This window comes from Malus sylvestris, chromosome 11, assembly GCF_916048215.2.
Source record: "Malus sylvestris chromosome 11, drMalSylv7.2, whole genome shotgun sequence".
NCBI classification, from domain to species: Eukaryota; Viridiplantae; Streptophyta; class Magnoliopsida; order Rosales; family Rosaceae; genus Malus; species Malus sylvestris.
Genome location: NC_062270.1, coordinates 10,761,538 through 10,777,508, shown reverse-complemented (window position 1 = coordinate 10,777,508; position 15,971 = coordinate 10,761,538). Strand labels below are relative to the sequence as shown.

The 15,971-nt window shown below is 36.2% G+C and overlaps 1 protein-coding gene across 1 annotated transcript; it reads left to right on the top strand.

Annotated features, from left to right (window-relative positions):
* Positions 1 to 10,370: 10,370 nt before the first annotated feature.
* On the top strand, positions 10,371 to 15,652 carry LOC126590121 (arogenate dehydratase/prephenate dehydratase 2, chloroplastic-like). Its single transcript, XM_050255642.1, has 11 exons — positions 10,371 to 10,727; positions 10,822 to 10,889; positions 12,622 to 12,714; positions 13,151 to 13,351; positions 13,432 to 13,512; positions 13,974 to 14,069; positions 14,144 to 14,221; positions 14,357 to 14,446; positions 14,544 to 14,611; positions 14,810 to 14,891; positions 15,023 to 15,652. Exons 1-11 carry the CDS (start codon positions 10,439 to 10,441, stop codon positions 15,080 to 15,082), a joined length of 1,206 nt encoding a protein of 401 aa, XP_050111599.1. The 5' UTR covers positions 10,371 to 10,438; the 3' UTR covers positions 15,083 to 15,652.
* Positions 15,653 to 15,971: the final 319 nt, after the last annotated feature.

Genomic DNA, 15,971 nt, shown 5'->3' with positions numbered 1-15,971 from the left:
GGTTTACTCAAAGAAAACTGAAATGTAGTCCTTATCGGTTCGGTGATTTTATTTATTTATTTATTTTTACAACAACATATTTACATTAAGGTGTGGAGAATATAATTACGTTCAAACTCATAACTCATGAGATTTGAATTAAAATCTCTTTAATCCCTTACTTAAGTAAAGAAAACTTTCATTAAACTGTACTACTAAGTAACAGTGTTTACTGGTTTAGTTTGGTTCAAAAAATATACGGTCAGTGAAGCCAAAACTAGCTTGAACTGTGAATAATCCGGTTTGATTCGGCCGGTTCATTCGGTATTGGTACAAAGTCCATTTGATTTGTTTGGGTTTGAGAATCATAAGCCCATAAAACTCCAAGCTCAATATTTTATTCTTGAGTTTAAAATAGAATAACGGGATCTCGGATATTATATTAGCTAAAACATTTGACTGCGTTTAAAATATCTCGAAAAGTATCTCGTACGCTATCAGAACCTTCACATATTCAAATTTTACTTTTTTTTATTAACCTACAGGTGATGTTAAGATAATTTAATATATAACAACAAAAAACAAAAACATTCTACTCCCACTCCCACTCCTACCCACTTCCTCTCTCTCCTTCCCATTTTAAAAACAAAAATATAAAGTGTTCATACACACAAAATGTCTATACATATGCTAGTTTTATTTAACTTACGAGGTTTTGGTAACGTATAATTCAATAATGCACTGTATGATCTTAGCTCAATCTTGATGTATATGCATAAGCATCATCATACATGTTGATAGAACAAAAAAATAAAATAAAAGTTAAAATGCACATATCATTGGTGCGGTGCATTACACATATCATTTTTACTTATGTAGTAAATAAATTTTTTAGTAATGCTTGTTAGCGTCAATTTAGATTGAACTTTCTATTCAAATCTCCTAGAATTTAAACTAACTAATGCATTTTTACCATAGTAATTGACGTGATTTCGTGCTTAACGTGTTTCAATAGCTAAGAATATTTACGTTGTAAAGATACAATGGCTTGATTTTATAACTAGCATATTAGAGCCTTACCATTTTCATGCTCTATTATGCTCAAAGGCACCCATACCATATCAACATTTCTTATACAACGATGTATTGACATTAAAGAGTGAGAGAAATGAATCGGCTGAGACCTCACCATCCACGAGATACCATATCAAACATTGCATTTGAAAATTCCAACTCGAATAGTTTGGTCTACTCCAAGTCTCCCAATTTCTTTCTTTCTATTTTCCTTTTTAGTTTTCAAGTATTAAAATTGTCCATCAAGTTTTAAAGAGTTTTTCACGTGATTGAGTATGGTTCTTTCTTTAGACGACTTCATAAAAAAGGAGAAGACTAGAACACTGACTTAAGCAAGCCAATGAAAAATAACTAATGTTCTGGTAGATGCTATAACTAGTGTGGGTTATTCGGCTACTGATTTTCATGTTTGGGATAGAACTCTTTCTTTGGACGCTCATCATACCTTCCTCTTTGATTGTACCCAAACTGATTGTCCTAGGGGCTTTTCGCTTTAATGAAGTCTTTTTCTATATAAAAAAAAAGTAAAATAATTTACTAAATTAAAGTGAGAGAGACTTATATATATACAGGCCCTTTATGCAAAGGGATCTCCATTTTTGAAAAAAAAAAAGGGATTAGGTGTAAGGTTCGTTCCACAACGAACTTTAACGATCCGAATCATCTATTTTGTAAGTATCGATTCATAGATCATCTTTGCAAAAATTCAATTCAATCCGAAATCATTTGCTTATTTAATTATTAAGATAAAATTTCATTGTGTTTTATATAACAAAGTATTTGTTATTTTTTAAACCCAATTAGATGTCTTAAATATTTCTGATTTGGCTAATATTTTATAAGGATGATCTATAAGGTGCAACGTGAAAAATAGACGTTCGGGTCGTTAAAATTCAATGTGGTGTGGACCTGTTTGGGCCCAAAATGTTGGTTTGGGCCGAGAGGTATTCTTGGCTCGGAATGTCTTACAAAAAGGTTATCGTGGATCGTCTAGTTCATAGGCTTCCTAACCTAGGTCAGCCAAGTTTTGCTGCGAGAACGAGTAATTGAATCCTGGCCCAATAAGGAGTTTCGGCAAGATAAATATATTGATAACCCGGAAGTGAATGCGGCTTGATAAAGGACTGGTTCAAAGTCATAGTGAAAATAGGACTGGTCAAGATAGTGTTTGTCCAGGATAAGAAGTCTTAATCCGAGTAGGATTTTAACTCGATCCAGAGAAGACCTGTTACTATAAATAGGGAGGGAAGACATTGAAACAAGCGCCTCCAATTCAACACACAACTGCCCTGCGCAAATTCTCTCAACAACCTTGAGACTTTTTCTTTTCACTTCTCGTCGACACACATTCAGTTTGGATAAACAGCACTGTGAAGGCAACCGGTGATATCTTTAGTTGGCATAAACAACACTGTCACCGTAGAATCAGCCGATCTCGCAGCATCTTCAGTTGGCATAAACATCACTGTGTCGAGGGCGACTGGTTATCTATCAAAGTCTCGGTCGAGAAGGATTTCCGAATCCTTATTGGTCGAGGTTATCTCATTAGCCTTCTCAGTGAAGTGAGGTGTTATAGTTCATTGGGCTCGACACATTGCACGCCGAGTTATTTTATGATTGGATACTCTTAAGTGGAATTTAGAGTTCGGCATTTTGACAGCTAAACCACGTTTATTGTTAAGACTTATATCCGCTTTGAGTATTTGTACCCATACACTTTGGTGTCGATTCGGCGTGAGTTTACTCTGATGAATACCATCACTGTGATCGAATCCGACGATGACGATTTGTGAACTTCGTAAGAATAGTAGCCTTGTCTTCAGGTTCGAGAACCCAAGAGGCCGATACGTGTTCCTTCCTCGGTCGCAATCGCAAGACGAAGTCAGCCGCACGCTCAACGCAACGTCAACACATTTACTCATTGGCCGAGCTCGGCCGTCGAGTTGGCACGCCCCGCATTCAACCGAAGGACTTAGTTGGCTCATAGATTACTCGGCCTGCGCGCCTCGTAGGCTTGGTAGTTTTTAGGGTCAACAGGACCCCATAACTAATCCCTTTTTTTTATAAAAAAAAAATGAGAATTTCTTTCCTTAATGGTTTCCTATATATATATATTCACTCGTTTTGTTGAAATAAATAAATAAATTTTCTTTAAAAAAAATGATGTTTTAACGAAACCCTGCTGATACTGTTCATTTTTAACGAAAAATCACATTTTTACCTGTCTTTGATACGATGCACTACACCTTTATTTGTCTTTTTTCATTAAATTAAAGTTTTTTTTTGGACTTTTCGTTAGTTTTCCTTTAAAAAAAAAGAAAGGGAAATGTGAAAGCATGGATAAAATATGGTTTCAATTTATTATGATTTTCCCAAGTGGAACGTCCCACGTCCTTTATAGAGTAGACATTTTTTGTGTACTCGAAGGAAAAGTCAGTATACCATGTGACATAATATAAGTGGGGGGAATATATATTTTTTCTTGTCCTTCACTGATATTACGATATGTGGTATAACGGCTTGTGTTTCAGGTACATTGAAGCCAAAACACTTTTGAGGAGTCTTTTCTGCAACATCCCCGTTGTTCTCATATAGGTTAGACTTCACGAATATTTTGCTTGAGGGAAATACAAATCATCACTCCAGTTTTGTGAAAAACTTGTCACATAATGTGTGCACAAGTTTGCTGCTAGATAAACAGTCAAAAGACACAAAAGAAAAAGAAGGGAGGATGAATTGTATCATTCTTCATTTTGGAATGCTATCAGTCTCTGTACTTTTTTAGAAAATGAATATCCGTGATTTAGAAGTAATTTTCGTAATTGGAGGAAACTAATAGACAACCGTTCATTGATGAGCAAAAATCGGTTGAATTCCAAAGTCATTTGGTCAAATTCAATTATTATACATTGACATCCTGCTTACAACTAGTGGCGAAGCCATGTGAAGATGATGAGTGGCAGTTGCCACTCCCCTCGCCTGAAAACACGACTAGAGCTCTGGTTTAGCCCCTCCCTTCACCAAAAAAACTCGATTGGTTCAACCCCTCCGAACCGAAGGGGAGAGCTTGGAGGAGGAGATGAGGTGGGGTCGGCAGGAAGAGGCTGGAAAAGAAGACGAGAGTGGGGTTGTAGGACGGCAGAGGTTGGAGGATGTAAGGGGTTGGTCAGCCATGTTGTTTGGTTATCAAGTTATAAGAGCAAGTAGGATGTTTGGTTATCAAAATTAGGGGTGGGTTCAAAAACCGAAAATCGAAAAAATCGAAAATCGAACTGAACCGAAACCGAAAAAACCAAACCGAATTGAAAAAACCGAACCGAACCGAATTCTTTTGGTTCGATTTCGGTTTTAGTAATCTAGAAACCGAACCAAACCGAACGGAACCGAATTAATTAAATTAATTTTTTTTATTTAATTATTTGTTTTGGGTATTATTTTCTAAACCCAATTTGTAAGTTAAAATGTGCTAAATCCAATCTGTTGCCAAACTTTAAGCTCAAAATATTTAACAAAGGCCTATAAAAATTCTAAACTCTAACCTATTATTTCCCCCCATATAAGGTTCCGGAACCAAACATTCTCTTGAAGTACCTACATCCATCTCCATAGCACTGTCTACTTCTACTTCAGCTTTCTTTTCCAAATATACTCTCATATAACATGTAACAGAATCCATAAACATTTATTTGGGGTAGATTACTTGCGTAATTTGTGATGGAAAAGAATCCAACACACACTAAATAAATCCACCCACGCATTACTTTTACTAATCAAGTTGTCAACATGCAGTTACAAGCAAACAACCCTGATCTTTGAACAACATCATACAATTTAACTTTTCTAAGTCATTTGTACGATTTTTGTGTTATGAGATTGTTAGTTTGGACTATGGAAGACTTGATTGATGATTTTAGTTCAACTTTAAATGTTTATTTTCATTGTCTTTGATTCTAGTTAGAATGCTTATGTTATGATTGTGTTGGAGATGTTAAAATTTAAAATTTCAATGTTTTTCATTTTTTGAAAAAAAAAACAAAAAATCGAAACCGAACAGGAAAAAACCGAACCGAAAAAAAAGAAGAACCGAACTGAAATTTCGGTTTGGTTTCGGTTTTGGCAAAAAACCGAACCGATTTGAACCGAACCCACCCCTAATCAAAATAATAGGAGCTTTTAGCAATCAAATGGACATGTGTATCATTTCTATTGAGCTATATAATGATCAGTAAAAATTGTTTACTAACCTATCAGTAGGCAAGTATTATGAGTTTGGTTATGCAAGAATTTGGGTGTGAGTTTTAAAGAGGTGTTGGACAATTATTGGGCCACCTAAATTAGTAAAAATTGGTATTGACATCTTACCCCAGTATTATCTTGCTAACCGCTTGTTTACTCTTTTTTCTCTCTTAAAAGACTATGTTGACCACCTCTTCTCTTCTGGTCTTTATCTTTCTGCCGCACTTGTTTGTTTACCCATTTCCCCCTTTTTTTACTCTTCTAACCCCACCTTTTTTTGGTTTATTAACCCATTTCTCTCTTCTTCTTTTTTTGGTTTTTTTTTCTTGTATGTTTTTTTATTTTCTCTTTTAAGACTTCCACCATATTTATCTTAAACTCTCGCATTATTCATAAATATTGTATTACTTTTTAAAAACAATGTAAATATTGTTTAATGCTTATTTTATGATAATTTAAATCCATCTAGGCTCCTACCTAAATCTCACATAGGCACCTAGCTGCTAGGTCTTAGTCTGCTGTTTGACTAGCGTCTAACCTTTTTTAGGATCCAATCCTAGCCAATTTAAACTTCTTACATTGATTTTGATATTATTGCCTATAACTGCTTTGGTGGAGAGACTAATTTATAGTATAAATATTGACTCAAAACTTTGCACTCTCTAATGTGAAAGCAAGCGCTTCGATTAAACCTTGCACTCTTTTGAATTTCGCCCCTCCTCTCGGCAAATCCTCGCTTCGTCACTGCTAACATCCTCACCAGAATACAATACCATAACGAGACATAATAAAATAAACAAGGTATTGAGATTTTGCAAATCTTCGATTAGAGTTGTTGAGAAAAACCTCGCCCACTTATCATAGAAAAATCATTCTAAGAAGCATGCTAGTCAATGTTGGGTTAATAGACCAGCACCCTCTTTAGAGGTATTGACATGTTTGGAACAAGGATAGTGATATGTCCTCTGATAGCTTTTGTTCTGAATGATCAGAGACGGATCTATTAAAGGACCGGGTGGTCTTGGGACCGGAAGTCCAAAAAATGGTTGTGAGGACGTTGAAGGACTACCCAAGTCCGAGCAGTGGTGGAGCAGAAAGAGCAACAATGGCTGCTGAGGTTTTGCAGGCGGTTCTACAGAAAGAAAAAAAATTGATTTTTTTTCCTGACTTGCCAAACGATGTCAAACCATTAAAAAAAATAAAATTTAAAGACACGAGCACCACAAAGGAGATACGAACTCAGGAATGAAATGACTTGGCACATTCAGTCCAACTTAAGAAAAAATTAAATCCCATAAGACCTTAAGCGTTTGTTTGCACTCGCTACCATTCACTAAACTGGATTAGATTAAGTGGGACTGTAGTGCCGTGTTTGTTCCACGCCGGGACAAGCTTTAATGCGACTCGCCCTGACTAACCAAGACTAACGGCTTCGCTAGAGGGTCTTCGCGAGACCCCCCGAAATCGGCCGGATTGCTAAGACCAACTCCTTGCTTCGTCCCCTCATTTTCCTACTTGTTCCTCGCAAAATTCTAAATCCAGATCCCATTTACCAACTCTGCTCTGCTTTGCCCCTCATATACCATTTTCAAACCTAAATCCCTCAAAATTCGAAAACAAAAAAGGAAAAAAAATTATGCACTCTTTCCATTCTCAAAACCAGATCCAAACCCAAAATTCGATACCAAAAAACAAAAGAAAAACAAAAACAAAATCGTTGTGCGTATGAAACGCACAACAATCATCCATTCACACATGCACAAGAGCTGTTCTAATTACACATGCACTCCAGACTGCCTAATCGCAGACCTTCGTTGTTGACGCCGGAGAAGCAGAACAATGAGTACCCATATGACTCGAACTCTGATATGGGTTTTGATTTACCAATTGAGTCTTAGAAAAATTAGAAAAAGAAACAAAGGAGATGAACGGAGAAAAATAGGAAGAAAAAGGTGGAGATGAAAAGGGAGAGGGACAAAGAAAAAGAGGGATTGGGACGGAGAAACTTTGGGAGAAACAGAGGGAGTGGGGAAGAAAAAGAGGGAGACGACAGAGCAAAATTATGAAGGGTGAGGGAAATGGACAGAAAGCACTACAGAGGTTTCTAGAGATGAAAAATATAGACAAAAGTAGGAATAAAATAATAATAAACCTAAGTTAATAATATAAAATAATAATTATTAGTGAATTAAATAATATAATATTAGAATTTGTTATTGTTTTTAGTTCTTAGTCCGACATTATACCAAACGTTTCACTAAGTTAGTCTAACTTAGTATAGTCTAAGACAGCTTAGTCCCTAAACTAATCCAGTCCGAAATAGTTCGACGCAACAAATGCACCCTAAAGGTTCAGACTTCAATTCTTCCAACCCAATCTCATTTCACTTTACCATAGTCCAATTTACTAATTGGTTATCATCACTCCCCACCCAATCGAACTGATTTTTCTAAATTGCAAAAGATTAGTGACCTTTCAAAAAAAAAATTGAAAAAGGGTTGCATCAAGTATTTCAATATGTTTATTTACTTATTAAATTAGCTTTGGTTTTACCAGTTGCAACTGTGTCTGTAGAAAGAACATTTTCTATCATTAATATCATTAAGAGTCTACTCAGCAACAAAATAGAGAATCAATGGTTAAATGATAGCTTAATTGTTTACACAGATAAATATGTTTTTTCTTGTATTGACAATGAAACTGTCTTGATGCATTTTCAGAGTATGAAATCTCATCATGGACAAATTTACCTTTGTAGCTTGTATGTTGTTTACACAAAGATTATGAATAAAAACTTGTAGTTTATCATTTAATTTTTTTTAAGTTATTTTCATCCAATTTATTTAAAATTTTTATATTGGGATCACCTAATGTTACAATCCTGAATCCGCCACTGTAAATGATGTTAGCGGTTTGTAACCTCTTGTGTGGTGGCTTGTTGGTCGTGAGTGGCCGTATTTTTGTTCTGGTGAGAAATCAAGTGTTACAAGCAACTATAAATCATTCACAAATAAAGCATTTTGAATTATTTATTTTTCGCTCTTTTGAATGAATACAACCCTTATTTCTCTATTTAACCAGAAAATAAAATAATTTGCAAAAATGAAAATTATCATAAAATTGTCTAAAAAAAACCACTTAAAAAAATTACAACATCGACCCATGTATAACATCTGGGTACAATTGTAGTGAAGGGGACATGATCAATAGAACTTGGCTGGATCCGAGTTAGGATAGTGGTGCCCATTCCTAACCAGTTTTGAAAATGTTGGCTCATGCTAGAGTGAGCATCCCCACTTAGTAATCGGTCCGCTAGTTCACGCAAATCTAGAGAAGTTATCACGAGCCACATGCAGGAAAACTCGCACATGTGATTTTAGTTGGGCTTCGACCCATAGTAAAAAACAATCCAATTCTAGCATACAGTTGAAAACATAGGAAATTTTTAAGGGAAGGGATCCCCATTTTTTATTATATATAAATGGGGATTAGTTGTCTACACTATATGAACTTTAACGATCCAAACCGTCTATTTTCAAGTTGCATCTCATAGATCATCCTTGCAAAAAAATTAGCCAAATCGGAAAGGTTTAAGACATCTAATTGGATCCAATGAAATTAACGAATACTTTGTTTTATAAGAAACAATGAAATTTTATCTTGATAATTAAATAGACAAATGATTTCGGATTGAATTGAATTTTTGCCAAAATGATCTATGAATCGAGACTAACAAAATAAACGGTTCAGATCGTTGAAGTTCGATATAGAGTGAGCCCCACATCTAATCCCTATTTTTTATTAGCCTTAAGTCATAAAAGAAAAGGTTTACTCAAAGAAAATTGAAATGTAGTGCTTATCGGTTCGGTGTTTTTATTTGTTTATTTTTACAATAATATATTTAGACTGGAGAATAGGAATAGTTTTAAACTTGTAACTCATGAGATTTGAACTAAAATATTTTTAATTTCTTACTAAAATAAAGAAAAATATCACTATATTATAATACTAAGGCCTCGTTTGGCATGTCGTATAAGGGATCAGATATGACTAATAGTACGAACCCGGCCCTTTGGTGTTCTCTCGTATTAAATAATCACCGGATTAATTTAAGCAGTCAGATAGGATAGTCGGGTATACACCTTTTTAATAAACCCTTCCAAAAGGAGTGGATTATTAGTCGGGTATGAACCTTTCCTCTCGCTGTCGTCCCTCTCATTGTCATCGTTCTCGCCGTCATCCCTTTTGATTAGGAAGTTGCCATTCCAGAAGCTTGTTCATGAAATTGCCCATGATTTCAAGATTGATCTGCGTTTCCAGAGCCACGCGATGTTGGCACTGCAAGAGGCTACTAAGGCCTACCTTGTGGCACTGCTGGAGGCTGCGATTCCAGAGGCTTGTTTGTTCATTTGGTTGTCTGCAACTTGACTGTTGTTTGGGCATTTAAAAAAAAAAAGATTTTGCTTAATTTGGGGCCTTTTAATTTGATTTTTATTTTGAAGTTTAGGATTTGAAAAGTATTTGGGTTTTTAGATAATTACATTAAATTTATATTCGATACAGTATGAATAATACGGTCATTAGTCCGATATTGCACCAAACGCCCGACTAATTTAGTCAGTACTATCCGGTGGCTATTTATCCTATCCGACATAAATAGTCAGTACAGTCCGAGTTGCCAAACGAGGCCTTAAACAGTCTTTACCGTTCAGTTTGGTTCAAAGAATATACTGTCGAAGCCGAACTAACTTGAACCGTAAATAATCCGGTTTGATTTGGCCCGTTCATTCGGTATGGGCACAAAGTCCATTTGATTTGTTTGGGCTTTGAGAATCCTAAGCCCATAACACTCCAAGCCCAATATTTTTTCTTGAATTTAAAAAAGGGAATTTTAACGAAAAGCACCGTACTGTTCACTTTAACGAAAAACCATATTTTTACACTAAAAAGTCAATCATGGTACTATTCACTTTACCCTTTATTTTGTCCTTATCATTAAAACTCAAAGTTTTCAAGATATTTTCATTAGTTTTCTTTTTAAAAAAAAATAACGGGATCTCGACATGATATTAGCTAACAAATTTGACAGTCTTTAAAAAATCTCGGAAAGTATCTCAGGCGCCATAAGAACCTACCCAATCGGCGGGCCATGGCGGCGTCTTCGGTGGAACGATCCGCCACAACCCCTTTCCCACGACACGTCGTATCGAAGCGCTTCCCTTCCGATCACTTCCCCAAACCAATTTTGAACTTCGAAATTCGCTCCAGACGCCGTCGTATAGGCCTGACCCTGGCCTCTCTTCGCTCAGACGACACCGCCAGAATCAGAAATTACGGCGGTGGTCACAGAAACCTGGTTGGAGGCGCTATGGATGTGGAGAGCGCCTTGGAGGACTTCCCTTACGACGTCGAATCAAAAGACATGCACACTCTCCCAAGTACCAATTTCTTCCCGTTGTCATTGTTGTCCTTGCTCTGTAATTTGGTGGAAATCGGGTGTCAGTTTTTTATTTCGTTTGTTGCTTGATTCAGGACCTTTGTCTTCGACCCATCTCTCCAATTGGGTCTCTGATAGCTCCCGCCTTCGCGTTGCATATCAGGTAGCTCTATATATATATTATATGAAACAAGCATTCAATTTCAAACTGAAAGGACCTAAGACTTTGGAGATGTCAAATTTTAAATCTAAAATTTAAATTTGAAGCTTACGTGGCACTTTGCATCTTTTAAATTTTTTTTCTCTAACGGTATGTCAAATTTTATACATAAAATAATAATTCATATGCAGTTTCTTTGCATTGGGAATGAAAAGAAACAAAAGGATAATGGTTTAAACTAATAAAAAATTAATAAAAAACATTTAATAATTAATTAAAAAAATCTGAAGGTGCTGTCAAATTTGTCAGAAGGGGAGAGATGTCAATCTATATGTCATGCCTCTTTAAATTTGGCTTATCGGTTGGAAAACATTAATGTTGTCTTTTGTTACCGTTATTGCTGATTTGAACATTTTGACATCTCCCTTGAAGATGCTCAAACTTTTTTTCCCCTTTGAAAGTTAGTTAAGTTGGTTAGTTTGAACGACTGATATTCAAATTTTGACAATTGGGTTTCTTATAAAAAGTAAAACAATTTAAAGTTTGATGAACAAAGAATGGATTTTGATATTTATGGATGAGTAAAATGTCATGTAATGATTGCATTATATATAATATATAGATGTGTATATTGTGTATGTATATGTTGATAAATTTTACAAAGTGCACCTGTGTAAAAGTAGCTTTATACTTATCAGTTGCTTTTATTTGGTTGATTTTATTAGAAACCAAGTTTTGACTGAGCATTCTTCTTATATCGCCCTTGTGCGCCAATTTTACTGTAATTGGAGATGATGAGCTATCTTATCTAAATGTGTATGAAAATTGTTATTTAGTAACCTTTTATTTTGTTATCTAGATAGGACGGCAATAAGGCTATCGTATGCCACTAAAGCTCAAGGGAAAATTTTATAAGACGGCCATCAATGCTTTATAGCATGGAATCTTGGATGGTGAAGCATCAACACATACATAAAATGAGTGTAGCGGAGATGAGAATGCTTCATTCGATGTGTGGGCACACGAGAAAGGATAGGATTAGGAATGAGGATATCCGAGGTAAAGTAGGAGTAGCCGAGATTGAAGGAAAGATGAGAGAAAATCAGTTAAGGTGGTTTGGACATGTGAAATGAATGCCTACATATGCTCCGGTTAGAAGATGCCATTGCGAGACAGAAGTTCAGGGCCGAAGGGGTAGAGAAAGACCTAGGAAGACTTTGAAAGAGACTCTAAGAAAAGACTTGGAGTACTTGGACCTAACGGAAGATGTGGCACGGAACCGAACACAATGACGTTCTAGGATTCATATAGCCGACCCTATTTAGTGGGATAAGGCTTTGTTGTTGTTGTTGTATCTAGATAGGAAAAGTTAGATTGGTAGCGGTATCCAATTTGAGCTAAAACTTGCTTCTCGTTTATTGGCAAATATGGACGGCTGAAGTCTCACCTATTGTGCCTATTAACTATCTAGAATCTAGATTTGATCTAAATAGCTGAGAAATATATCCTTACTTAAGGCTTTTGTTAAATCTGATCTGAGTGGTTGATTTAGACCAGGGTCATCATCTGGGCTGCACTTGAGAGTTTTAGGTTCTCAGTAGATCGTTTTTTAGTGTATATATGTGTAAATAATTTGAATAATGCTAATTTTTGGCTTTAGTAATATGAGTCTGGAATTGGTATTAGAATGAAAGTAATTCAATTGTTTTGAGATTGTTGAATGTTGAAATTTTAGGGGGTTCATGGAGCATACAGTGAATCAGCTGCGGAGAAAGCGTATCCAAATTGCGAAGCAGTGCCTTGTGAACAATTCGATACTGCTTTTGAGGTGCATACCTCACTTTTCTTCATCACCATTGTTTTTCTTATTGTTGGATTAAACTGTGAATCAGCAGTATTACATTCTTTTTATGTTTGCAATATTTGTTAATGAATAAGACAGACTTGGATTATGGAAATAAAATGATCACAAGGCTCTTACTTATATATTATTAAGAGAAATTACATTTATAAAATCTTATGGATGTGATCCTCGTTATGCATCTTTTTTCGTGAACCTGAAGCCATTGGACCTTGCTAAGTCGAGCTACAGGCAAAATGTTTTCTTTAGGGGCATGATTTTGTGAGAAGTAATTGAATAACATGATTTAAAAAAGTTGGAATCAAGTTGATTACCAAACAGGGCCTAGTAATCGCTCTGTATTTTCAGCCTGGACTCTTCAATCTTTTGCTTCTTAATTTCTTTTCAATTAAACTCAATGCAGGCTGTTGAACGTTGGCTTGTGGACAGAGCAGTCTTTCCAATTGAGAATTCATTAGGTGGAAGCATCCACAGAAACTACGACCTTTTACTCAGGCACAGGTTGCATATAGTAGGGGAAGTGAAACTTGCAGTTTGCCATTGCTTACTGGCTAACCATGGTGTTGAAATTGAAGGCCTAAAAAGGGTTCTTAGCCATCCACAGGTGTATAAAGCATTCCATCTAGATTCTCTGGCCATCTAGTATATTATCATGGTTCTCCCCCATAACTAGTCATATTTCAGGCTCTTGATCAGTGTGAGAACACGTTAACGAAGCTGGGATTGGTCAGAGAAGCAGTGGATGATACTGCTGGTGCAGCAAAGGTAAGCCCTTGATCAGATGGATAGCTGATTCTCTACTCCAGTAAGTCCTGATGCCAAGTATACCTCATGAGTCATGATATGCATGTGGGATTTGCTTTTGGTCGCAACTCCCTGAAGAATGCGGACTTTAAGCTATAGAATAGAACATCACAAAATAACATCACATTTTGTATTCTAAACTAGAACAGTATATTTGGTGAAGTGAAACGAAGTGATTCGGCCAGAAGCTGCTACCACAGTTTTTCATCTTTTTTCTTCCCTGAAACTATAATTTGTGGCATCTTCTATGCAGAGCCACTTTCATTACTTTCAGCTGAGAGGGGCCTTCTGGTCCAATACGGTTGGCGTCGGTTGCATGATTTGACGCTATAGATAAAACTACAATCATCTTAATCAAATTTTAGATTAACTATGCTGGCTTTTATATTGATCTGGCTGATAGTGCATTCTATAAATGGTAGCATGTTGCTTTCCACAAACTGAAGGATACAGGAGCTGTTGCCAGCTCAGCTGCTGCAGGCATATATGGTCTGCAAATACTTGCACAGGATATTCAGGTTTGTCTCGAAGAACATTTGGTGTTTTCCTGAACTAGACTTCACTCTAGTGGTAACTTATTTGAAATATGCAGGATGATTCTGACAATGTTACTCGGTTTCTAATGCTTGCTAGAGAACCAATTATTCCTGGCACAGATAGGCCATTCAAGGTTTAGCCCTTTTAAGATTAACAAGTTTTGGCTGTTGAATTGTTGAATTCATTGGTAATCCAGTTTACGGTGGCCAGACCTCCTTTTTGTGAATTGACTTTTTATTTTGTTGATCGCATGGTTTTGCAATTTTAGACAAGTATAGTCTTCTTGCTAGAGGAAGGCCCTGGGGTCCTTTTCAAGGCTCTGGCTGTTTTTGCTTTGCGTCAAATCAATCTTACAAAGGTAGTTCTCGGGTTTTTTCTTTTCCCTGTGTCTTTTGTATAGTTTCTTTTGCAAGTGTGTTGCACCTAATGATTGCTTAATTTGTTTTGTTAACCAGATTGAAAGCCGTCCTTTGCGGATGCAGCCCCTGCGAGCATCTGATGATAGTAACGGTGGATCTCCAAAGTAAGTACTGTAACCATCTCAACTAAATTATACTTCATTGTTAATGAAACACACACTCACACACACTCTACGGCATGAATATGAATTCCGTCCCCCAATTTGATTTTGGCGACAATTCATAACTGTTTGATCTAATTAAGAGTTGTCTAGTTTAACCTTTTCTATTTTTTCCTGATCATGTCCCATATTTTCGTACAGGTACTTTGACTATCTTTTTTATGTGGATTTTGAAGCATCAATGGCTGATCAGAATGCACAAAATGCCCTTCGGCATCTCAAGGTTTTTGTTGTTTTTCTTTTTCTTTTCTTATGTTTTTTTTTTGGGGGGGGGGGGGGGGTTGTCTTTTAGTTGAACAATTTCGTTAACCTACGAAGGAAATAAATCTTAACCAATATACATTTCCTTGGCAGGAGTTTGCAACATTCTTGCGGGTGCTAGGGAGTTACCCGATGGATACAAGCATGACATGACCGACTGACCTACAAATGTGTAAGAAACTTGTGAATCTATCGTACATATTGTATACAAGTTTGAATTCCATCAAGCTTTAGTTGCACCACAAAGTCACAATAAAAACAAAACCGGAACTGCCTACCTACTTGAAGTTTGAGAATAGGTCGAAGGCGTTGCGCCCTCGATACCTCTAATCATTGGCTTTACCCCATAAAACTTGTTCACGAGCTCCAGCTGAGGGAAACTTCAGAGGGAACTGGCTACTAGATGGTTCGATCTTCACAATTCTTTTTCATACCGATCATTTCAAGGCGGCACCTACTATTATAAGAAACATCCATTTCATTGTTTTCGTCAGTGCAGTAGTACATACAATACAATAAAGTTGAAAACTTGTCATGTTCAATATAATTGATCATATGCATCAATGTTTTAAAAATGTTATTGTAACTATGAAAATCTACGTTGACGTGAAAGGTTCGTGTAGTTTTTGGAAACGGTAAGAAGTTCCATGTAATTTTCTTAAAACCTCAACGCAGTTTGATGTAATTACCCTATAAATATTTATGTCATTCGTGTGAAACGCACCTCAATGTCATTTTCGTCTCGTTTCGTTATAGTGAATATAAACCGCATGATGTTTACACCAATTGAGGTGTAAGGGCAAGTGCTCTTAACCAATTGAGCTACAAGTCACTTGCAATTGCGAGATGTATTCTGCTGAAATCCGTTTACAAATTTGGGAAGGTAAATCAATTAAAGCGAAAAAACCAGGATTGCGTTATGTTCCAGTACAATCGAATAAATATGCATTCCTTGTGAAAAAACAATTTAGGATTCATTTTATCTGTGAAACGTGCCAAGGCATTGATCACGTTAACATGATAATTAGTGGGTGACACTAGA

Coding starts and splice junctions, on each gene's coding strand:
- LOC126590121 (XM_050255642.1), top strand. CDS start 10,439: ATGGCGGCGTCTTCGGTGGAACGATCCGCCACAACCCCTTTCCCACGA. Junction 14,070..14,143: donor TACTTGCACAGGATATTCAG/GTTTGTCTCGAA, acceptor TGAAATATGCAG/GATGATTCTGACAATGTTAC. Junction 14,222..14,356: donor GCACAGATAGGCCATTCAAG/GTTTAGCCCTTT, acceptor TTGCAATTTTAG/ACAAGTATAGTCTTCTTGCT.